Below are 17,605 nucleotides of genomic sequence, written 5' to 3' on the forward strand. Positions count from 1 at the left end.
ATATTTAGCTCATTGGTGGCACTGCGAAATATATAAGATAAGCGGGGATAAGAACGCGATGGACAGAGAAATAATCTTCCATAGGTTTCACTCTCTTGGCTCCCAGTGAAACAGGGCAGCAACCATATCAAACTGGATGGAGGTCTGTCTCTTTCTGAAAATCCAACAAGGTTTACACAAGCACAATTCTCAATCTAATGCAATGAACTCCCAGGCACGCTTAATTACACTTAATTTGACTAGGAATGGGAAAAGAGTAACCGACTTAGGCCAACTGCTCAACAACAGCAGATGTCAGTTTCAACAGTTGATTGATAAATTTCACCTCAATGGTCATGACCTCTACTGCTCCCATGAAATGAAACATTTTCTCAGCCGCAGTACAAAAGGGATTTCCCAACAAACACCTCCAAACACATCACCATTCCCTTGTCCACGGCTGACTCTCGCTTGAAAAGTATGGAGGTCTGGGAAAGTGACCTAGATCATTGGATAAGAAGTGAAACGTAGTTAAGTCTAGAAGCAGCCCAGGCAACTAAACTTGCAGAAGAATATGAGAGGGGCAGCTTAAAATAACATGTTAAATATGCTGCATCTCACAGATGTTTAAAAATACAATTTACAGGTGTATGTTTATGTATTAAGTGAGAGACCTTGGAGGAATCTCCACACACCCCAGAAGGTGGCAGGACACATCAGAGAGGTAATGCTGGAACTGCAGCTCTGGTCACCTCTTCGAGTGGGTGCAGGGGAGGGTCACAAGGATGCTGCCAGAACTGGAAAATTGCAGCCATGAAGGAAGATTGAATAGGCTGGGGTTGTTCCCCTTGGAACAAAGGAGGCTGAGGGGAGATTTGATTGAGATGTACAATATTATGGGTGGCCTGGATAGAGTGGATGGGAAAGGCCTATTTACTTTAATAGAGAGGTCAGTGACATGGGGGCATAGACGTAAAGTGATTGGCAGAAGGATTAGAAGGGAGGTCAGGAAACATTTTTTCACTCATTGGGTTATGGGGTCTGGGACAGATTGCTGAAGGGCTAGTAGAGACAGAAACCCTCAACTCCATGTTCAGTGGCAGGAAAGGCCTGGATGGTGCATAGTCCACCATTGTGTACGGTGCCATATTGAAAAGTTACCCAACATCACTGACCCACCATTGAAGAAATATGGTGGACCACCTTAAAATGATGACAGATCTCCGGGAGCACTCTGAGACCGGAACAAAGGTGGACCTCCAGGAACATTGTAAGGCTGGAAGATGGACCCCTGTCAAGACACTGAATCTGGAAGGCTCACCTGCAGATACTCCCCTGACCCACAAATGTGGTGTTCCAGGGTTGCAGGCAGCCTCTATCCTGAACTGCGGAGGCAGCCCCAAGCATTATTCAGGTGAGTCTCAACATCTTGCACACCACACTGTCCCAAATGTGATTGCACGCCGGCATCGCGGAGAATCTGGCATGGAGGGGGTCGAGCCTTCATCTGTATCCCATTAACGGGATGCAAATTAGCTTCACATCAGACTCTGGCGGTTTTCCGACCTGCAATGGTGGGCATCAGTGGAAGATCCTGCTGCACATTCATGTTGGCGTGAAACCAATTTCTGGACCTCCTGCCACGTGTGCCCCCCCGTCCCCACCATTGAACCCATTGGGGGGATGCATTAAGTTCTTGATCTTGCAGTAGTACACATAATTTAGTCTCTGCCAGAATAACATTTGTTTTCAAATGCTTGACATTGAATATGCTCTTATAATTTCTATGTACATTCAATGCATCAAAAAAGGACTTCTGTTCAAAACTCATTGAATCACTTATGATTTAGATCTTCACTATCTAACAATTATTGGTAATGAGGTAGTTCAACAAATAAAAACACTTCTCCACCATCCTGAAAAAATAGGTGCCCTCATACAGGGATATTTCAAAGCTTTCTGAATGCTAACAAATTAAAAAGGACCAAAAGGTGAAACTTTCGCCATATACTTAAAAGTACTGATTACGGAACTTCAAAACGTATGTTGTGTATTAGCAAAACAATGATCTGTTCAGCAACTTACCTCGTTCAGTGTTCGGTATTCCTAAGTACTGGGTTGGAATGGAGCTATCTGCATAGTCACTATAGTATTCAATTAGAGCTGCTTGCTTTTCCCAGGTTTTCTTGACAATGGGTACTGCAAGATAAAGGAGTAGAATGCTAATAAATGCTGGAATAAAAAGTTGAATACATACATGAAAGCAAAATGATCAACACCATTATCTGGTTATATTTCTATAAAGCTACTAAATTCAGTTAATTTTGCAGCCCAGCTCCTGATCTAAACAATGCATCCATGTTGTACAAGATGACAACAAAAATTGAGAAACAATCTGACGCCATCTCAGTCGCCACTGTAAACCTGACAAAGCTTTGAAGAACTCTGTTTGTGATCAGCTGTAACACATTCAAGGAATCAGACAGGTCCGCTACCAAGTGTAGCTCAGTGGTTAGAGCACTGGTCTAGGAAACAAGGAGTTGTTAGTCCCATCCTTGCACATTAAAAAAAGGTATTTTTCCTCTGCTCAGAATTCCTGGCGAATAGGCAACTTTAGTCGTTTTCACAAACTCTAACCAGGGGTCATTTGTTTTCAAATGCTTGTCAAATACTGGTACGGTATGACCTGAACTTTTGAAGCAATTATCCAGATCCAATGGTCATTAAGTTGCTGTGGAATCAGATTGAATAACAATCAACGGCCACATCTAATTCCAAATCCATTTTGCATTTTTGCAGCCCTTGGTTAACATCATAGAATTTACAGTGCAGAAGGAGGCCATTCGGCCCATCAAGTCTGCACTGGCTCTTGGAAAGAGCACCTGACATAAGCCCACACCTCCACCCTATCCCCATAACCCAGTAACCCCACCTAACCATTTTGTTGGACACTAAAGGCAGTTAGCATGGCCAATCCACCTAACCTGCACATCTTTGGACTGTGGGAGGAAACTGGAGCACCCGGAGGAAACTCACACAGGGAGAACGTGCAGACTCCGCACAGACAGTAACCCAAGCCGGGAATCGAACCTGGGACTCTGGAGCTGTGAAGCAACTGTGCTAAACACTATGCTCTCATGCTGCCCTAATTTCCATCTCCTTCATTTCTTCCTCTTTTTCCTCCTATTTGAAACACTTTTACGTATTCCTCTCTCCTTTTCCTTCTTTGCTGTTCTCTTTTGTCACACTCTTTTATCAGCCTGAGAGAAGAGTGTCGAGCCCACAGGGTACACCATTCCCACTGAGGCAGAAATCGGTGATGGATTCAATTCCAGGTAGGTCTGGCTGGTGTCCACTTTGCTGTCTGGTATCATTGCAGAACCTGTGGTGACCCAGCATGATTGCCTCTCTCTCCTCTCTATCTTTCCTCCTGGCTTGGATGTAGGACTGGCACTTTGAACATTGATGTTCAGGTGACTTTAATAGTTTGGGGTAATTTTGAGTAAAGTCTTCCTTTCAACAATGTTCATGACTCTTTGCCAAGTATGAGCTCTCAAAGTACTTTAGTGCAGCTTGTGAACAAAGAAATAGGGTATGAAAACATTTTCCACAACAGATACCAGCTCCTCTGGCTTCTTTCCAAACTCATATGTGAAACACCCCCCTGGTCTGCCTCCTTTCCCAGGCAGACGAAACATGCAGAGCCAATTTTCATCCATGGGATGTGGCCATCGCTGGCGAAGGGCATTTAAGATGTTTGTTGTGGGTCTGGAGTCACATGTAGGCCAGACCAGATAAGGATGGTAGAGTTCCTTCCCTAAAGGACATTAGTGAGCCAGATGCGTCTTTACAACAAGTGACAATGGTTTCATGGTCATCAATTTTTTTATTGAATTCAAATTCCACCAACTGCCTTGATGGGATCGAACCCCAGGTCCCCCAGAATATTACCCTAGGTGTCTGGACTACTAGTCCAGTGACAATACCACTACACCACTGCTTCCCCATGCTGGTGGGACTTCCACATCTGGGTCCTGGCCTCCATTTTTATTCAGTCCACCTCCATTCCACACAGAGGCAGGAGAATTTGGGCCCCTCAGCCTAACCACTTGTTTATTCAGCTGCAACATTATAATATACAACATCTCCAGTATCATCAGTTGGTAGCTTTCTTGACTTTGTGTCATAACGTTGTGGTTCAAGTCCGGCTCTGGGATTTGAGCACACAAATCAAGGCCAACACTCCAGTACAGTACTGAGGGAGTGCTGCACTGTCAAAAGTGAGACTTCAAACTGAGGCGAGATCTGCCCCATCAGGTGGATGTAAAAGAAATATTTTGAACAAAGCAGGGGAATTATCCCTGGCGTCTTGCTTAATATTTATCCCTCATTAGTTATCATCTTGCTGTTTGTATGAGCGCGCTGTGTGAAAATCAGTTACCATGTTACCTACAACGCTGACGACACTTCAAATGTACCTCATTGGCAGTAAAGTGTTCTGAGATATGCTGCAGTTGTGATATACAAATGCAAATCATTCTCTTTTAACTCAAGCTCAAAGTCCAAATCTAATCCATTCACACAAAATGGAAATGGCAATGTTCAAAAGGGAATTGAATAGCTACTTGGAAAAGAAAGCAATGCAGGGCTCTGGGGAAACAGTGCGAGTGTGGAACTAACTGGACTGGATAGTTCTTTCAAAGAGAAGCACAGGGTAGGTGAGAGGAAGGCGCTCTTCTGTGCTGCAGGATTCTATAAAAACTAGAAGATTTCTCACTTAAAGGTAAAGCCATTGAATGCTATTAAATACAGCAGCATTTAAAATTACTGTCATATCTCCCCAAAATAAATAACCAGACCACTGCAAAATCCCAACGTAAAAAGGTAGTGCTTGGCAGAATTTCATACTGTACAGGAGTTGGCTTACGATAATTCAGAATGTAAATAGGCTATCCTTCAAATACCGTGTATCATCAGCTACTTACTTCTTTCCTGATGGAATTTTTTGCAGGTTTTTACAGCAAAAAAGAGGTTTCTCTTCTCTACTGCTTTTCCCTGTAAAATGACACATCAAAATTAACTTTCAGCGTAAATATTTGCAACAAATTATAAAACAAGTGTAAACTTTATACTTCAGAATTCTACAAAATTTAAATCAAAACAAATGCAGATGTAACTTTGGCTTGGTGCGAACTCTTGCTTCCATTATATAAGTTGTGGTTCTAAACTCCATTCCAAGAGGTAAGTGCATATTCTGAGTTAATGCTTCTACGCAGTATTGAGAGAGTGCGGTACTATTGAATGCACTGGGTTGGATTCTCCGTTTCTGAGACTGAGTGCTAACACCAGGGCAGGATTCGTGGACTTTTCGACAGCAAAACTGGCGCCAAACCTGGACCGATTCAGCGACTCTGGAAGGGCTAGCACCGGCGCCATATGGAACACAATCCATTCCAATAAACGATGCGGGTTTCGGCGGATCTGTGATTGCTACTCGGGAGGCTGACCAGCTGCAGCCGCACATACACAGCTGGGCAGTCTGTGGCATGCACAGCTGCATGGCTGTCTTGCAGGCTGCGGCAATGGTGTTCCATACCCGTCCACCCTAACCCCCACAGCTCACATCCAGGCCATCCCCCGTTACTCCCCCTGGCAGAAGCCTCCGGCCAGCGGCACAACTGTCAGCAAACTATAGCGATGTTGGACACTTTCCGTATCCCCACTCTCCCTCAGCAGCCATGGCTCCGGTTTCATGATTTTTAAAAGCACAAGTGGGCAGCATGGTAGCACAAGTGATTAGGACTGTGGCTTCACAGCACCAGGGTCCAAGGTTCAATTCCCTGCTGGATCACTGTCTGTGTGGAGTCTGCACGCTTTCCCCGGGTCTGTGTGGGTTTCCTCCGGGTGCTCCGGTTTCCTCCCACAGTCCAAAGACGTGCGGATTAGGTGGATTGGCCATGATAAATTGCTCTTAGAAACCAAAAAAGGTTAGGAGGGGTTACTGGGTTACGGGGATATGGTGGAAGTGAGGGCTTAAGTGGACGGTGCAGATTCGATGGTCGAATGGCCTCCTTCTGCACTGTATATTCTACGTAAGTGAAACGCGCCGTCAGGAACTCGGCCCATCGGAGGTGGAGAATCGCGGAGGCGCCGGAGAATACCGGCTTGAGTCCGCTAATGACATGCAAAAGATGTTTACTGTACATACTTTCCGGACCACATTGATGCCATTGTCGAGGCGACAGAGAATTGCTATTTGGTGTCAAATAAGCAGCTGCTGCGATTTTGGCGTCGGAACCTATTCTCTGCCCAATTGCGTTTTGTAATTTCGGGTCAGCCAACGGAGCATCCAGCCCACTATTCTTTCAGATAAGATGTTAAACAGAGATCCCACCTGCCTGCTCATTTGGAAATAAATGTTCCAGTCAAGCTACTCGTAGAACAGCAAGGAAGTTCCTCTGGCCAATATTCATATTGCCGGTTCCAACCCGCACATGCGTGGATGACATCAGTGCGCAGACGGCACGAACCCGTCGCCCGGCAAGACGTGGCAGCGTGATCTTGCCCAGCGGCGGAGGGGAAAGAGTGCGTCCGTTTTGGACGCTGGCCCGATGATCGGTGGGCACCGATCGCAGGCCTGTCCCCTCCTGAGCACAGTCGCGGTGCTCCCGTCCAAATCGGGCCCCTAGATGCCCCAAACGGGCATCTGACACCTGTTTCACGAATGCAGCGACCAGGTGTGGTTGCTGCCGTGGTGAAATGGACGTGAAGGGCCGGCCGCTCGGCCCATCGGGCTCGGAGAATTGTCGTTCGCGGTGAAAAACGGCGAGCGCCGATTTTTCCAAGCTGGGGGGGGGGGATCGCTGGGGACGCCGGGGGGGGGGGGGGGGGGGGGGGGGATAAAAAATGTCGGGAGGCCCTCCCACAATTCTCCCACGCCACATGGGGAGCGGAGAATTCTGCCCATAATATTTTAAGAGATTCCACAAACATGTAAAAAACAAAACATCAACAGAAGGGGCCTCACGGTAGCATGGTGGTTAGCATCAATGCTTCACAGCTCCAGGGTCCCAGGTTCGATTCCCGGCTGGGTCACTGTCTGTGTGGAGTCTGCACGTCCTCCCTGTGTGTGCGTGGGTTTTCTCCGGGTGCTCCGGTTTCCTCCCACAGTCCAAAGATGTGCGGGTTAGGTGGATTGGCTATGCTAAATTGCCCGTAGTGTAAGGTTAATGGGGGGATTGTTGGGATACGGGTATACGGGTTACATGGGTTTAAAGTCGGGTGATCATTGCTCGGCACAACATCGAGGGCCGAAGGGCCTGTTCTGTGCTGTACTGTTCTATGTTCTATATGTGGAAAGCTGGAGGCAGACACAGGAGAAATTCGAATTGTGAATAAGGAAATAACAAAAATATTTTGGATCTGTCTTCACAGTTAGGAAGACACAAAAATATATGGACAGAGCAAGGGTCTAATTTGGACATTCTGAATTCTCCCTCTGTGTACCCAAACGGGCACCGCAATGTGGCGACATGAGGCAGTAACTTAATTGCAGTGTTAATGTAAGCCTACTTGTGACAATAAAGATTATTATTATAATGAAAATAAAGAAAGCAATTAATATTATTGAAGAAAAGGTACTGGAGAAATTAATAGGGCTAGGCCTCACTCTAATGTGCAGATTTTGGAGGTGCTTGGGGCTTTGGGATTCATTCCCTTTGCCTCGGAGACCTTGGGTGAGTGCCGTTCAGCACTTGTCCCCACAAACGGAGACTAGACGGAACGGCACCCATGGGGGTTTCCCAGGGGATCGGAGGCTCCGGCCGCATGCCCTTTGGGCAGGATGGTGCCCTGGCACTGCTGGTATCACTGGGCACCCTGACAGTGCCAGCCAGGCACCATGGAAGTGCCACCTGGGTCCCAGCCTGGCACTGCCAAAGTGCCCAGGTGGCACTGTCAGGGTGCCAGGTTGGCACTGCCAAGGTGCCAAGCTGACATTTATGCACATGTGCGATCAGGCCAGGGGTGCCCAGCGTGGGTGTTTGGAGGGTGCGGGGACCCTCCCATAATGCATTTGGGCTGGGAGGAGGTCAGAATAGTTTTGGGGGGCTTGGAGTGGAGCTCCCCACTGTACAAAATGGGGCTATGTGCAGCTTTGGCTGCGCTTTACTCGTTCAGGCCCTTATACAACAGGAGTCGCGTTGAATAGCCATGTGTTTCTCAGACTGCGAGCGCCGGGGAATGTGCGGCTAATCACGCTTCCTGGGAGGCTTTTGGGAGAATTGCATCCCATAGGTTAGTTGGTCAGATATCAGAAACCAGGAAAATGCTATAATCTAGTTTAAAAACATGGTAAAATGATACTTGGTAAGTTAAAACAAGATTAGGCAGGATCAACAAAGTTTTATGAAAAGGAAATCTTGTTTGACTCATCTGTGAAGAGTTATTTTGAGATGCAACTAGCACTATAGATAAATCAGAAATAATCACAAAGCATGTTTGGAGCTTCAAAGAGTATTCAAAAAAGTGCCACACTAGACTTTGATCTACAAGGTTAGGATTCATGAAATGAAATGAAAAATGAAAATCACTTATTGTCACGAGTAAGCTTCAATGAAGTTACTGTGAAAAGCCCCTAGTCGCCACATTCCGGCGCCTGTCCGGGGAGGCTGGTACGGGAAGGCGCCGGAATGTGGCGACTAGGGGCTTTTCGCAGTAACTTCATTGAAGCTTACTCGTGACAATAAGTGATTTTCATTTTTCATGTGGTTTGAGTAATAAATTAGCATGGAATGAGGTTAGGATAATGGACAGAAGTCTGAGAGGGAGAATAAGTGGGTAATTTTCACACTAGTAGTGGTATCTAGGGCAGTGCTGTACGGGTCAATGTTTGCCCCTCAATCTCCATCAATCACAAAGTTTAGACAACCAAGTGCAATGGTTCAAATTTGTTGACTCGATAAAGCTAGGTTGGATGTGGGCATCACTGGTTAGGCCAACATTTATTGCCCATCTCTAGTTACCCTTCAGATTATGGTGGTAAACTGCCTTCTTGAACCTCTGCAATCCGTGAGATGTAGGTACACCCACAGTACTGCAATAGGAACGGCAATATATTTCCTGTATTTCCAAGGGATAGTGAGTAACTTGGAGGGGAACTTCCAGATGGTGAGGTGGGGTTCACAGATATCTGCAGGTCTTGTCCTTCTAGATGGTAGTGGGTGTGGGTTTGGAAGATGCAGCCTAAGTAACATTGGTGAATTAGGGAAGTGTACCTTGTAGATGGTACACATGGCTGTCATTGTTCATTGGTGTTGGAGGGTTTGAAAATTTATGGAAGGGGTAATAATCAAGCGGCTCCTTTGTCCTGGATGGTGTCGAGCTTCTTGCATGTAGTAGTGCTGCACTCATCCAGACAAGTGAAGAGTATTCCATTGCACTCCTGACCTGTGCCTTGCAGATGGTGGATAGGCTTTGGGGAGTCAGAAAATGAATAACTTGCCGTAGGATTCCTGTCTTTGATCTGTCTTGGTAGCCACAGTATTAATACAATTAGTCCAGTTCAGTTTCTGATCAATGGTAACCCCCCAGGATGTTGATTGTGCGGGATTCACAATGGTAATGCCATTCACTGTCAAGGGGCGGTGGTTAGATCCTCTCTTGTATAAAATGGTCATTGGCTGGTTCTTATGAGACACAAATGTTACTTGCCACTTGTCAGCCCAAGCCTGGATATTGTCCAGGTCTTACAGCATTTGAACATGAACTGCTTCATTTTTTGAGGAGTCATGAATGGTGCTGAACATTATGCAGTGATCTGAGAACATTTCCACTTCTGACCTTATGGCTGCCATTGAGATTGGGATGCTGGAGATACGCTTGAAGAGGCAGCACCTAGCGACATGGCTGGGTTTCTCAGTCTTGAGAAAATAAAGTTCGCCCTGAGAGGGTCAACGCTAGGGTTCGTCCAGAGGTGGCAGCCATTTATCGACTTCTTCGGGGAAAATTAACTGTCAGCAGAGGCAATAATCAAGGGGGGGGGGGAGTTCGGCTATTTTCTGTTAAGGGTAGGAAGGACTTGTTACGGATGGGAATTATGTATCTGCAAAACTCTGGTGCGGCCGCATTTGGAGTATTGTGTGCAGTTCTGGTCGCCACATTATAGGAAGGATGTGGAAGCATTGGAAAGGGTACAGAGGAGATTTACAAGAATGTTGCCTGGTATGGAGGGAAGATCATATGAGGAAAGGCTGAAGGACTTGAGGCTGTTTTCGTTAGAGAGAAAAAGGTTAAGAGGTGACTTAATTGAGGCATACAAGATGATCAGAGGATTAGATAGGGTGGACAGTGAGAGCCTTTTTCCTCGGATGGTGATGTCCAGCATGAGGGGACATAGCTTTAAATTGAGGGGAGATAGATATAGGACAGATGTCAGAGGTAGGTTCTTTACTCAGAGAGTAGTAAGGGCGTGGAATGCCCTGCCTGCAACAGTAGTGGACTCGCCAACACTAAACGCATTCAAATGGTCATTGGATAGGCATATGGACGTTAAGGGTATAGTGTAGAGGGACTTTAGAGGGGTTTCACAGGACGGCGCAACATCTTGGGCCGAAGGGCCTGTACTGCGCTGTAATGTTCTATGTTCTATGCTATGTTTATATTTATATTCACTTTCTTTTCTGTTGTTATTATTATAAAATTACAAATGCCTTAATAAAATGTGTTTTTTTTTAAAAACCTTCTGACATCTGATAGCAGGACACCCTCCTCAAGTTAGCACCTCACCTCATCTCAGCAAGGATACAATGCTCCTGAAGCTTCATCATCCTTCAAAACATCAGGACATTGTGTGCTTCATGTGTAACTATTCACTCTAATGTTGAATTGCGTGGGTGAAATGAGAGGAGTAGCAAAGCTGGTGTCACATTTACCCATGATGGATGACACTTGCCCAACAGGGTGTTCACTGCAACTCGTCGTCCTTCTCATGGAATTTGATGGCAATGAGGACCTCATGTAGACACCTGCATAATCTGGCCCATGCCATGGCCTCATCCCTTGCAGCCTTGGGCCTTCCTCGAACTCAATGCCCTCATTTCCTTTGATGTCCTCATAGGAGGAGATGTGCATCTCCTCCATGCCAGCATCTGGCAAGTCCTTCCTCCTTTACAGCGGCAGGCTGCGCAGCGTGCAGCAAGCCACAGTGATCCGTGAGACTCTCTGGAGACGGTACTAGAGTGTGCCACAAGATCTGTACAGGAATCCTAACCCTAATTGGAATCATCTTTGGTTGAGACATGAGCTTCATTATACCTTCTCTCTGCAGGATCTTGTGGCTGCAGCAAGGGCATAGTCAGCCATGTGCTTTGCAGATACCTTTAATCACCGAGGAGTCAACACTGGATTCCTCAAAGATGTCTAGGATCTGCAATCTAGTCAAGATGTACGAGCCATGGATACTTCCTGGGTATCAGGTGCAAACCTGCATGATAGGTTTCTTATGGTCGATGCAAATGGAAATCTGTTTCAGGTGATGTTCCAGGGCCTGATGTTGGTTTTTGTTTTATATATTAACAATTTGGATTTGAACGATTGGGAAATTTGCAGACAACACAAAAATTGGCCAAGTAATGGATCGTGTAGAGGATAGATGTAGGCTCCAAAATTATATTAATGGGTTGGAGGAGTTGGCAGGGGAGTTCAACTCTGATCAGTGTGAGGTAATGCATTTTGGGAGATCAAACAGTAAAAAGTAATACATAATAAACAGGAATATACTGAAAGGGATAGATGATGTGAGATATCTTGGCGTGAAAGAGCACAGGTCCCTAAAGGTAGCAATACAGGTAGTTCAGGTTGTAAAGAAGACACATGGAGTGCTCTCCTTCATTGGCAGAGGTAGAGACTACAAAAGTAGGGATATAACGATGGAACTGTTTCAGACACTGGGGAGGCCATAGCTGGTGCATTATGTGCAGTTCTGGTCACCACATTACAGAAAGGGTGTAATTGTTCTGGAGAGAGCACAGAGAAGATTTACTAGAATTGGCTACATGGAGGGATTGGAGAGGTTGGGGTTGTTTTCTTTGGAACAGAGAAGGCTGAGGCAAGACATGATTGAGATATACAAAACTGGGAGGGGTAGGAATATTGTAGACAGGAGGAACCTGTTTCCCTTGGCAGAGAATTCAAAAACCAAGGGTCACAGTTTCAAGCTAAGTGGCAGAAGGATTAGAAGGGACATGAGGAAAAACCTTTTAACGCAGAGGGTGGTGGGATGTCTGGAATTCGCTGCCTAATTTTGTGGTGGATGCAGAGACCCAAAATTGTTTTAAAGAGTACCTGGAACTGCACGTTAAGTACTGTAAGTTGCAGTGCTATGGGCCGCGTGCAGGAAAGAGGGATTAGAAAGGGCACCTGGATGTCTTTGGGTCAGCATGGACAAAATAGGCCGAATGGCCCCTTCTGTGCTGTATCATTTCTATGGTCACAGACTAAATGTACACTGAGCGAGTGGTAGCCTTTCTTGTTTATGTATTGGGGTGCTTGTTGCCAGGGAGATTTTATAAACACATGAGTGCAGTCGATGACTCCGTCCGTACCTGTGGGAATCTCAAAGTCTGGGTGCTCTGATGTCCTGGCTTGTTTGATCTTGTGTCAAAATTAACATATTGTTGGCCTTGGGAAAAAGGGCATCTGTTACCTCATGCATGCATTTGTGCAAGGACACTTGAGAGATCCCACAGAGGTCCCCAGTGGAGCACTGGAAGGGGCCATTGGCATAGAAGTTGAGTGCAGCTATTACTTCCGAGCCACTGGCAATGGATGTCCTGCCAGTCCTCATGTGCCAATTCCTGGAGAATATGACAAATGTGAGTCCAAACCCAATTTCAAATTGAGGAGAAGGAAAGGTTGTACAATCAGTAGGGAGCTTTTCTTTTAGAAGTGAGAGCACTGTATCTGATTATCAATGCCAAATAACAATGATGTGCAGCACTCTCCAGAATGAGCTGAATCACAGAACATCTGGCGCTTATGCCCCTAAAACTGACTACTCTGCTGTAACAAAGTTGGTACAAAAGCAGGCATTTGAACAGGATTCATAAAATTAGTCAGGCTATGAACTATTAAATCCTTCACAAGGATTAGTGTTCACCACTACCAAATTTTTGAACATGCGGAAGCATCGGCAAAAATATCTCTCATTCATCTGTCGCTAAGATATGTGAGTTCTATACATCATCAGTCTCGAGATATATCTATGCACAACATTTCCCTGAACCTCATCCTCTTTATCCAAATTAGTCTTGAGAGGCTCCTGCCTGTATGCAATTATGCAGCAATAACTCCATGTCTGGAGGCTCTATGTTTCTGATGGTCTCCTCTCTGCAGTATCTATATTTCCAGAAGGCATTTGATAAAAGTGCCATATCAAAGGTCATTGCGGAAAACAAAAGCCCATGGTATTGGGGTAACATATTGGCATGGATAGATGATTGGCCAGTTAACAGGAAGCAAAGAGTCAGCATAAATGGGTTTTTCAAGTTGGCAAGATGTAATAAGTGGTGTGCCACAGGGATCGGTGCTAGTACCTCAACTCTTTACAACTCACATAAATGACTTGGATGAAGGGAATGAAGGTATGGTTGCCAAATCTGCTGAAGATACCAAGATAGGTAGCAAATAAAATTGTGAAGTACACATAAGGAGGGTACAAAGGAACATAGATAGGTTACGTGAGTGGAATAAATCTGGCAAATGGAGTATAATGTGGGCAAATGTGAAATTGTCCATCATCACAATACAACGCAGTCTTATGACTTGACAGCTCATTCACAAACTCGGTCTGCCACATGGAAGAAATGGTCATGGTTCTCGCTTTCTGGTACTTCGAATAAGGTACTTGTGATCAAGTCCCTTCTCTTTCTAGCATTTCTATTCAACGCCCTTTACTTTGACCATGTTATATTAATTCTTGAGCTTTTCTATTAGTTTGACCAGCAATCTTGTTCTGACATGTAATCCCAGTGTCTTTCTCTGCCTAAATCACTGCTTTGTCTAGTTCTCTTCAGTACAACTCCTTCAACTGGGCGGCTTCATTTTCCAATCTCTTCCATTCATCTGTTTGGACCTGAGCAGTTATTTATTTAATGTATCTGCTTTCTCCTCCGCCTGTATTTTGCACTCAGCCTCCGCCAGTTTCAGTTTGGTCTGAGCCATTTCCAGCTCCATCTCCTTTATCTTGATATTCACCTGAAGTACCCTCGGATGAACTGAAATTTTAAATGGCCCATCTTAATTAAAATAATTCTCTGCAGCAGTCACAATATTCATCCTGTTTCTGAATTTGCTCCAACTCAGCTTAATTTCCCAACTGTTGCCTTCTCAATCTCTGACTCAATTAAGAGCCGATTTGTCTGTATCTGATGATTAAGCTACTCTTCTTGGTTTCGGATTCTCATTCTCACTGTGCACAAGTTTTACTCTTAGATTTAGATTTATTAGCACATGTATCGAGGTACAGTAAAAAGTAGTGTTCTGCGGACAGTCCAGACAGATCATTCCATACATGAAAAACATAGGACATACGATAAATACACAATGTAAATACATACACATTGGGTGGAGCATACGGAGTGTAGTGATACACAGCAGAGAAAATGCATAGAGAGATCCGTTCAGTCCATAGGAGGGTCATTCAGGGGTCTGGTAACAAGAGGGACGAAGCTGTTTTTGAATCTGTTAGTGTGTGTTCTCACCTAGGAATTTGAAGCTGTCAACCATCTCCACCTCAGCACCATTGATACAGACAGGGGTGTGAACGACACTTTGCTTCCTGAAGTTAATGACCAGCTCCTTAGTCCATTTATCCCATGTCAACATTGCTCCATCAGCATTCCAACCTCGATTTCCAGTTCTATGCAAGAAATTTCCAGTCGACTGACCTTTTTTGCCCGCTTAACACTCTTAGTGAATATATTGGAGTTCTTCCCCAAACCATTGCAGGTTTTGTTCTGTATGAATAATTTTCTCTTGTTGAAGAAAATCACAATCATTCTTTAGTCCATTGCTCTGTTTTTGCAATCCATTCAATTTATCTGTTTCTGAGTTTCTTCCAAGGTGAATCCATCATTCCCTTCTAACAATATTTGATAACAATCTCTCACTTCTCATGCTTTGCATGTTTTCAGAGAATAGACACGTTCCTTTTGTTGTAGTTGCAACAATTAGACAATTCTCCTCAACTGCGAACTTGTTCCAACAGTTGTGTTTACTCTTTGGGTTTCTCCATTGCTCAGTACTCCTCAAACACCGGGCAGTTTCTGCCGCTCTGCAGAATGCCAATTTCTCCAGTTCATTTGTGTTTTCCACATGACTGGTAGTTTATAGGAACAGGAGTAGGCCATTCAGCCCCTCGACCCTGTCCTGCCATTCAATGAGATCATGGCTGATCTGTGACCTAGCTATCTGCAATTGGCCCATAATCCTTAATCTCTTTGCTTAACAAAAATCTATATATCTCAGATTTAAAATTAACACTTGTTCTAGCTTCAACTGTTGTTAGTGGGAGTGAGTTCTAAACCTCTACCTCCTTTTGTGTGAATAGGTGCTTCCTAACATCTCTCCTGAATGTCTGGCCCTAAGTTTTAGACTGGAATCTCCAACCAGTGTAAATTGTTTATCTTTATCTCCCCTGTCTTTTCCTGTTATAATCTTGAACACTCGATCCGATCACCCCTTAACCTTTAGAATTCTAGTGAAAACAGGCCTAATTTGTGTCATTTCTCCTTGTAATTTAACTCCTGAAGTCCAGGTATCATTTTTAGAAAACTACATTGCCATCCTGACAAGGCTAATATATCCATCCTAAGAGGTGGTGCCCAGGACTGCTCACAGTGATGCCAAGTGGGGTGTAACCAGGGTTTTGTAGAGCTGAAGCATAACATCTGTGTCTTTAAACTTCAATCCTCTAGGTATAAAGGCCAGCATTCCATTAGTCTTTTTGATTATTTTCCGCACTGGTTTGTGGCATTTTAAAGATCTATGCACCTGAACGCCCCTCCCCCTCCCCCCCAAGCCTCTTTGGACATCCACTGTACTTAACCTCTTCTCATTTGGAAAATACTCTGCTCTATCCTTTTTTGATCCAAAATGGATAACCTCACCCATTGAATTCCATCTGCCACAATTTTTCATTCCATTGGATCTCTCGAGAATTCCCATTGAATTGCTCTGGTAAATGATACATCTGCTCTAATTTCTGCTTCAACAGTACAATGACCCTTGCAGTAGATGAGATAGGATGACCTACATAAGCGTCACGGATCAAATCTTTGATGCATTTGATGCAATGGCCACTGTTATTGAGATCCGCTTGTGCTTTTTACCTTTTATTCACATCTTCATGCTCTAACACCCGTTACTTCACCACTTGCTGGTAAATGCTGTTTCTTACTGGCCCGAGTTGATTTCCTAGCTACTTCCACCTTTTTGATCGTGCTTGTTTTTTTTCTTAGCTTTGATATTGCTGGGCTGTTTCTCATTTTGATTCGGGTCACAAACTTTACCTCATTTATTATTTGCTGTAGTTCTCAGTGAGGTTATCCAACTCTTTTTTTCTTCACGGTTACTTCTTCTGCTGTGGCTTGTCTCACTTTCTGACCGATTGCAGCTTTATCATTTGCTTGTAATTTATTGCTGAAACTCTCAAGGGACTTCTCATTGCAACACAAAAGAATGAGACACAGCTGGATCTTAATTGCTTTCAGCTCTTCATTTAGTCATTTAAGGTCTTCGGTGTCCTCCTTCTGGGGCCCATCGGTGCCCTCCTTTTCCAGCCCATTTGTGTCCTCCTTCTGGGGCCCATTGGGTCTTGCACTGCTTACTAAGTCTGGCGTTGCCTCTTCCTTGAGGACTTATTACTTCTTCTGAGCTCCAGTGTTGCCTCCTTTGAGATCTTATGTTGCTTAATGACTCCCTTTTTTAGTGTTTCCCACTATGTGGAGTCTTCTCTGATTTTCCTGTCCCTTGTCCTTTGTTCCTTCTTGCGGTTGTTGCATTGCCAACTCTTTTTTTTAAACAGCCAACAGTTGTCGTTTCTCTCTGTGCTTTTCTTGCGCTTTTGGAGTTTTGGTGGGAAACCACAGCTCCTCCTTTCTAGACACTGTTCAGACTGTTAACTTCTTTTTTTTTGCTGGTCGAAGAATTCCACATCGATTTCCACAGTTTTCCCATTTTTTCTGGCAAGCTGGACAGTCAGTTTTTTGTTCTTTGTTCTAATATCGATCTTTTTGTCAAGTTCATTGGGAGATCCAGCATATTCCGTTCGGGGGCCGATTTATAAAATGTCTTAACTTTAAACTTAAAACATGTTGAGGACTTTTCTTTTCCCCAACACTCCAGACCTTCTGTGTTGGCAGTACCTCAGTGCAGGGATCTCCCTCCCCAGATCCCTTTGCAGGCTCTGTTCCGAACGGGAGACTTGCAAATAAAATCATAGAATTTACAGTGCAGAAGGGGGCCATTCGGCCCATCAAGTCTGCACCAGCCCTTTGAAAGAGCACCCTACTTAAGGCCACTATCCCTGTAACCCCACCTAACCTTTTGGACTAAGGACAATTAAGCA

At 44.7% G+C, this 17,605-nt stretch overlaps 1 protein-coding gene across 1 annotated transcript in view; it reads right to left on the reverse strand.

The window, feature by feature from the left end:
- Positions 1-17,605, reverse strand: part of b3glcta (beta 3-glucosyltransferase a) — a 258,971-nt gene that overhangs the window by 99,047 nt on the left and 142,319 nt on the right. Inside the window, exons 10-11 of the mRNA XM_038818599.1 lie at positions 4,965-5,034; positions 2,065-2,178 (exon numbers count right to left, since the gene is read on the reverse strand). Of these exons, the coding sequence (XP_038674527.1) occupies positions 2,065-2,178; positions 4,965-5,034 (184 nt within the window). The remainder of the gene's footprint in view (positions 1-2,064; positions 2,179-4,964; positions 5,035-17,605) is intronic.

The sequence above is a fragment of the Scyliorhinus canicula genome, chromosome 14, assembly GCF_902713615.1.
Source record: "Scyliorhinus canicula chromosome 14, sScyCan1.1, whole genome shotgun sequence".
In the NCBI taxonomy this organism is placed as follows: Eukaryota; Metazoa; Chordata; class Chondrichthyes; order Carcharhiniformes; family Scyliorhinidae; genus Scyliorhinus; species Scyliorhinus canicula.